This window comes from Diaphorina citri, unplaced genomic scaffold, assembly GCF_000475195.1.
Source record: "Diaphorina citri unplaced genomic scaffold, Diaci psyllid genome assembly version 1.1 scaffold25, whole genome shotgun sequence".
Lineage (NCBI taxonomy): Eukaryota > Metazoa > Arthropoda > Insecta > Hemiptera > Psyllidae > Diaphorina > Diaphorina citri.
In genome coordinates, this window is record NW_007377463.1 from 184,698 (window position 1) to 192,265 (window position 7,568).

Here is a 7,568-nt window from a genome sequence, read left to right on the forward strand (position 1 = left end):
CAGCCTCGTGAGGAAAATGAGTAGCTATGACATGTAAATGCGCATAGCGACCGGTGCCAGTCCAAATGTTGTATGAACAATGGCCCACACTCAGCCTCGTGAGGAAAATGAGTAGCTATGACATATAAATGCGCATAGCGACCGGTGCCAGCATGGTAGGTAAGCCCGCTCAGCCTCGTGAGGAAAATGAGTAGCTATGACATATAAATGCGCACCGGTGCCAGCACGGTAGGTAAACATTGGATTTTAGGATTATTGAGATATTGGGAAAATCCTACAATGCTGCAGTGAGCACCAAAGTTGTGACAAAAATACATGGGATTTTAGGATTATTGAGATATTGGGAAAATCCTACAATGCTGCAGTGAGCACCAAAGTTGTGATATAATAACACAAATAAACTGCATTTACATTACTCCCTGTTTAACGTCCCCCAGCCAGACAATCTGCGCAACACCTACCCTACTTATGCTTATTTATAAATTAAGCATTAGGCAACTCGTTACATAGTTCTCTGACTCGCAAGCTACAGCACTGGTAGGTATGATTAGGTACTTGATAAAAAATAAGGGTCCCTGGTACTCAGCATTCACACGCTTCTTAATGCAACAAGAGAACAAGTACCTGTCGGGCCCGGTGTCATTGATACAAAAATGTCATTGATCAACTTATCAGATGAACAACATCCCCTGTGTGATGTGAGATATGCCTTTCGGCGAATAAGTACCAGAGATCTTAATGCTCTTGTTTGTGAAGTAACGCTCGTTTCTGAGTCCCAGTTTTTGTCTAACAAAATGGCAAAGATGTTGGAGTGACGTCAGAAAACTGTATTTGTGGTCTTACATCTTGCTCGTTTCTGAGTCCCAGTTTCTGCAAAATGGCAAAGATAGTTGCTGTGACGTCAGAATTTTGGGAAATGTGAAGAAAACGTTGTAATATTGCTTTCAGTAAAGATGCTCAGAAACAAAGCTAAACTGGAAGAAGAAACAATTATCTATCTGTCCCCATAAAGCACCGCTATTTACTTAAGGGCTCATTCCTAATTCCTACCAAAGATTTAATTTCAGAAGCGGTAATAAAATTCAAGGTAGAGAGAGGAAACAGCACAATATTCAACAGAGAGAACATAGAGCGAAGAGAGGAGTGGGTTGTAGGTGAGGTAGACAAATTTTATTGTAAACTTTACATTGTCATGTTAAAATAAAGATCTCCCATTAAGAATATGTCACGTCACAGCTCCGAGAGCATAATAAAATCAACACCCCAGCAAGGGGGTATTAAAAATTACAAAAGTGAAACGAACACAAACAGTCGTGAAAAAAGAGAGGAAGGGTTCAAATTGATAAAAAAAAGTCACTCTAGAGAAAATGTTTTCGAAAGCAGCTGTTTGGAAGGAAAATACTTGGGGGGCTCTCTGCAGGAGACTGAGACCCCCCCGGTGGATATTTACAGAACTACCAGGTAGCTGGGAGTGAGGAAACATGCCCCTCTGCCCCCACTCGCTCCCTAATGTGTCAATTAGGGATGACGAGGCAGTGATTGTCACTTTATCCCGGGCATGTTTGTCCCCCTTTCCCTTATTAAGGGGATGAAGAGGTTTGTAATTAAGAGGCCCGCGTGAGAAGTCGGAATTATTGACGTCCCTTATGTACTCACTAGAAAGGCTATGTCTTAAAACCCATTAGTAACCCAAAGCGCTGTATTTGGCTCACAAGTGGTTTTTGAAATGAAGGAAATCTAAAGCATGGAATTTGGTCGCGGAAATAACCTAGTAAACTGTGGACCGTATTGGCGTGGGTGCCATTATCCATAATATTACAGTTATTAGGTATCCACAGACAGAATTTAGAGCAAAAATCCAAAGGCTTATTCCACGAAGGATCTCTTTAGTGTCTTATTGGCAGTCCTAACTTAGAAAATGAACGTGGTCGTCGCGTCACATCGTTTGTCAAAAAAGTCCCAAAAATGGAACACGAATACATTTAGGTCATTGTTAACCAGGCCTTCACACAATTTTCGTTCTTTAAAATCTCATGAAATCGTCATTATTCAAATAGAAAAAAATAACAATAAAATTAACTAAATAAATCGAACAACTCAGCAGTCTTTTTTCGAAGAAAAAAAAAAAAAAAAAAACCGGAAAAAAAAAAAATAATAAAAAATAATAATAATTGGCTTTTGATTTTTATTGACCCTTTGAGACTGGACTTTTGCTGAGGCGTGGTCAGTTAACGCCCACTCTCTGTGGTCCAATGTTACCTGACTAATTTTACCACCCCGGGCCACGTTCAGAATGACCCTTTGTGAATCTATTGGGTTAATTAATTTGATGAATTAACCTACTGAAAAATGACAATCTATTATTCTACTGATTTTCTTTCCTTTTTGTATTGGTGAAATACCGTGAAATGGGTTCAATAGCTACTTTATCAATAAGCAGATGGTCTTTCCTATGTTTTAACATGTTTTTTTTTTTTTTTCGTGTCTAGTGTTTAGATTCACTATTTCACAGACAGGCTGGTAGTTGTTCACAACTCCCCCAAATAGAGGTTAAAAACATCAGTATTTTTATCTATGTAAGTATTTGATAGGTCAAATAAAACAACCATAATTAGAAAATAGTTAGTTTATTTAAAAAAATAAACACAGTGTTTCATTTTATTATAACTTATGCAATAAATTAAAAAAGAGATAAAGGAGACCATAATATCAAAATGGAGTTCAACTTCATAACGATATTAAATCAATGGACGGTTTAAATTGGAGAAAGTCTTATTACAATATTAAAACGAGTAGCATTTTATGCTCTACTTAAAATATTATTAATATTAATAAATAAGTTAAAAACATCGTTTTAGAAAATAAAAACTTGTCTAATGATGTGAAAATATAAAAATTCAAGTTAACAGTTAACAAAAAACTCAAAAACAAACAAGTGATGAAGTGAATTTAAAATTTCAATGTTGAGTACACTGGAGTTTGTCTCAAAAGATAAAGGAATTTAAATGGAATTTGATATAAGGAGTAGGTTAAAATGAGACAAGAGGACGCTTAAAATAAAATAAGCGAATTATTTAAATGCCTTGAGGGATCTAATAGTCAATTTCTGACAATCGCTAAAAACATGGTTTAAATGCAAAACACTCAACTTATAAAAATTATCAAAAAGACAATGGAAGTGCATACTACTTCAGCACTACATGACCAGAATAGATCCATCTGTGCCTGATCGATGTCCCAGGTGCAGTGGATCACCTCACGACGTCCACCACCTGTTCAACTGTCGAGACCTTCCAACCATCCTGGACCCAACAGCCTTATGGACCAATCCTGTAGAGATGGCGCACCTTCTGGGCCTGGAGACGGAGATGTAGTCGCTAACAACAACAACAACAACTATGAGTGAACACAACTTAAAGGTTTTAAAAGGCTAGAATTCATTTTTTTTTTTGCTCACCTTTCCTCTTTGGAAATGTCCACCCCTATGGAGCCCCCAGACCATTTCATGTTATTCTTTATGACCGGACCAAACGTTCTCAGTATACCTCCTTTACTATTAATTCTCATTAATCATCAATCTTTTTACACTGGTAATGCCGCCACTGATCACTACTCGATTAAAGCAGCTGTGTCCACACATAGTTGACGCTGCCGATCGACGAGGTGAATCTATGTTGTCGAGGCAATGAACGGTTTCGGTCGACGTCGATCAACCATCGACCGACGGCGTCGACTATGAGTGAACACAACTTAAAGGTTTTAAAAGGCTAGAATTCAAATTCTTCTTGCTTACCTTTCCTCTTTGGAAATGTCCACCCCTATGGAGCCCCCAGACCATTTCATGTTATTCTTTATGACCGGACCAAACGTTCTCAGTATCAGATTGAGAGTATCACAAGCCGTCGTTATGTACCTGGAACATAGGATATAGGTACGTAATATGAGGAACATGGGATATACAATATATACATACATGTAAAATTGTACAAGTATGTACTCCCCATACTATGACAAAATATATAAGACCTTGGTTAGACTGCGGGGGAAAAGGGGCTTTTCAGTCCTATCCCAACAGGATAAAGAAGGTATATTCTATTCTACTCTACATGAAATGAGTATGAGACATCTCTAAGTAGGCGTCCACAAAGGAGAACTGACCATCGACCCTTGCCTAGTACCGACCCAAGAGGAAATAAATAAACCATGCTAATGAATAGAAGTGTCCTCAACGGAGCCTTGACCATAGTATAGTACCGACCCTTGCAGAAAATTAAGAAATTTTACAAGGCAGGCGTGCTACCCTAGGTAGCTAGGTACGTATTGAAACATTGTCTCATTCTTCTCGAAACAAATCTCAAAGATAATTGTTTTTACAAAATAAACGCGTTAATGTAATGAAACTCTCCGATGACAATTTTGACACATTGGAGAGACATAATATTATTATACATTTCTCTATTGTAAAGAGAAACATGTCCCTATTATTGTGTCATTTGTGATCCTCGCTTCATATCGTAATTCTCTGTGATTTGAATAGAGTTACGTGTCGTTTTATGTAAATAGAATGACGTACTTCCCAGTGTTATAGAAGAGATAACAATTATCTCCCGAGGAAGAGGAACAACTCTTTATCAATTTCACACTCAGGGGCGATGAAGGGACGTGAAATTTTTGGACTAGACATTTCGGGAGGAAAACCACACTGCCATTGCAGTCTTATCACGGTCTTACTAATTACGCTAAGCATGAATGTTCGTTACACAAATGACGTATCTCGATTATTACCCTACTCTAAGTCACAGATCTAACCAGATCGCAGTGACATAGGGCGTTCATACAACCTACTCTAAATTTATGGACTCGAACCACCAACCTCCAAGATCACAGATTTCCAGATCCGAAATCCACCGCGCTAACCATTCTATCATAGAAGTTGGTAAACCATTTCATGTTTAAAAGCAACCTATGTTGCGAAATACTGGCTTGAGAAAGAAGAGGACACGGAAAGTAACCAATGTGTAAAAGGAAGGAAACTGCCAAAGCTGCCCATACAAGTGAAATGATTTTGAGGGAAATGTAGCAAAACCTTAACAAAAACGTGTCACAATAACCATACCTATTCGCTTGAAATTTGCAAGTTGTAAAGTACATGACACTAAAGATTTACAATTTTATCAACCTTTTGAGAATGAGCCCCTGGTGCAAAGGGCCATCCAATGAAGAGCTCTCAGTAGAAGGGTGTATGCAAATGTACAAAACCTTTAACCCTATCAAGTATCGAACAGTATGCAAAACATAATTTAACCCTCTCAAGTATCAAGTGATTGACACGTGCTGTGACATGTTTATGTTACGAGTGACATGATGGGTTATTATTCTCCAAGAGGATTGAAGAGGTTAAGATGAAGAAGGGGGTGAGAGGTGTTCAGATTTCAAAATATGTGAGTTCTAACATTGTTTTTCGATTAGAATTTAATATAATAAAATCAATGGAAATTAAGAAAGAAACAACATTAAATAAGTTCAACAACTTCAAGCAAAATAATGATTAAAATAAAATCTATCATACTCCGGGAATCGAATCCGAACTTTCTGGCCCGAGAGATAACCGCTAGGTTATGGAGAATAATAAGGGACGAAAAAGAGCATGCTGAAATGACCGAAGAAGGCAGAAAAATAGTTCTAATCAGTCATAAAAAGCGTGATTTCGCGAATCAACCGTTTCGCAAAGGAAAATTGAACAGAAAATAGACAACAAATTGAACCCAATTTATCTTCGCTAACTGAACATTCATACGACTGTTTATTGCGAAAGCTTGAAATCGCATCTAAAGGCACCATGCCTCGGTAAAACATAAAGATATTGCCGACAGTAATTTTCCGATCGCAATAAATAAGTTGGCGACACATTTTCTGTCCCGATTCGAATTTGAGACAAAAAAAGAGTTATTAAAATGAGAAACATCTATGGCGATCATAAATAACAATTGTAATTTTCACCCTTTCAAAACAGACGGAGTAAAAAAAAAGGGTTGCCCCTTTTTTTATCGGGTGCGCGCGTAAAATTGAGCGCAACCAATCGCCAAATTGAAGCGGAACGATTTTTTATGTCGGAATATTTCATAGGTAATAAACTGAGAGTTGGGAGATCAAATTGAAATGTTGACTTATTAGGTGAAGAGTAGGGCCGGTCATAGGTGGGGGTTCATTAGGTCTCATTTGTCCCAGGGGGGCCGGAACAGTTACTAATTTAGCTAAAACTAGTAAAACTACCAAAATACAAGAGGGTAAGCTGAGACGGTTTGGACACATGGAGAGCTGATGGTGAGAGTTACGTGGGAAAGAAGATGGAAAGACTGAACGAGGGAGGAAAGAGAAAGACCAAAGCTAAGCTGGAGAGATAAGGTGCAAGAAGATTTGAGAGAGAGGGGATGGAAAAGAAAGGAAGCAGTGAATAGAGCATTGTGGAGGGGGACATTAGGGAAATGTCAAATTGGGATAATGGTCATAATGGAAAAATGAAAGCAAAAGAAAAAGAGGAGGAGTAAAATTACCCAAGTACCAAGTATTCTTGTAGGTAATATAGGGAAAATTTTGAAAAGAACAAAAAAAAAATGTAGAGGGGCCCATTCTCAGACTTAGCCCCAAGGTTCAGTTAGGCTCTGAACGGCCCTGGTGAGAAGTAATAAGTTCTCCCCGTGTTACAAACTGTTGTTGAACATTGACGGGGGCTGTAAATCAAGGGGGAGGGGGGCTTCAGCACCTCGTCAGGGGTCAATCGGTTTCGTAGGGGAGGAAAAGATGAGCCAAGTTGCATAATTATAGTATTTTCATTATCATTATTCTAACTGACTTGATGATAAGGCGAACGACCTATGTTTTAGAGGGAGAGAGATTGAGACAGAGCGAGAAAGATAGACAATGGAAAATAGTGTCTACCTACTTCAAGATTTTTTTTTTCTTGTTAAAGAAAAAAAATGACACTAGAGGGAAAGATTTTTTTTCTGTTTAGGATAAAGTTCGCCGGAATTTAACCCGCGACCTAACGCTTACAAGCCAGCGGCGCTACCCTCCAAGCTAATTAGGCTGGAGCAAATAATGAGTTCCGAAAGACGAGCAAAACGTAAAGAGTTAACAGAAAGACAACTTACATTTCGTATTTACTCTGCAGGAGATCTTGAATAACGGGCAAAATGGCAGAACAGAGCTCCAAGTTCCATACATTGCTGTAAACACAAAACGAACATTATGAAAATTAGAAAACAGTATGCTTTCTTTGTTATTTTGTTGGTGGTGTTGTTCTTGTTACCATTTCGGAATATTTGAAAAGCAAGCCATTTCCCCTTTGTATTCCAGTATTCCCAGTGTGTGAGTTGTTTAGGAGAGCATTTAAGGTCAATTTTATGCAATTAAAAAAAAAAATATTAACCTTCGGAGTGAACAGTAAATGATCAAATTCTGAATGAAAGTAAGGATAATATTACTGAGAATAATATGGCTACGAACTGAAAAGACGGTGAAAACCCCCATTAAAAAAAAAAAAAAAAAAAAAAAAAAAAAAAAAAAAA

At 37.9% G+C, this 7,568-nt stretch overlaps 1 protein-coding gene across 1 annotated transcript in view; it reads right to left on the bottom strand.

Moving 5' to 3' along the window:
• Positions 1-3,781: 3,781 nt before the first annotated feature.
• The window catches only part of LOC103510080 (katanin p80 WD40 repeat-containing subunit B1), a 16,135-nt gene continuing 12,348 nt past the window's right edge, over positions 3,782-7,568 (bottom strand). Inside the window, 2 exon segments of the mRNA XM_026824222.1 lie at positions 3,782-3,913; positions 7,152-7,226. Coding sequence (XP_026680023.1) covers positions 3,790-3,913; positions 7,152-7,226 — 199 coding nt within the window. The 3' untranslated portion in view covers positions 3,782-3,789.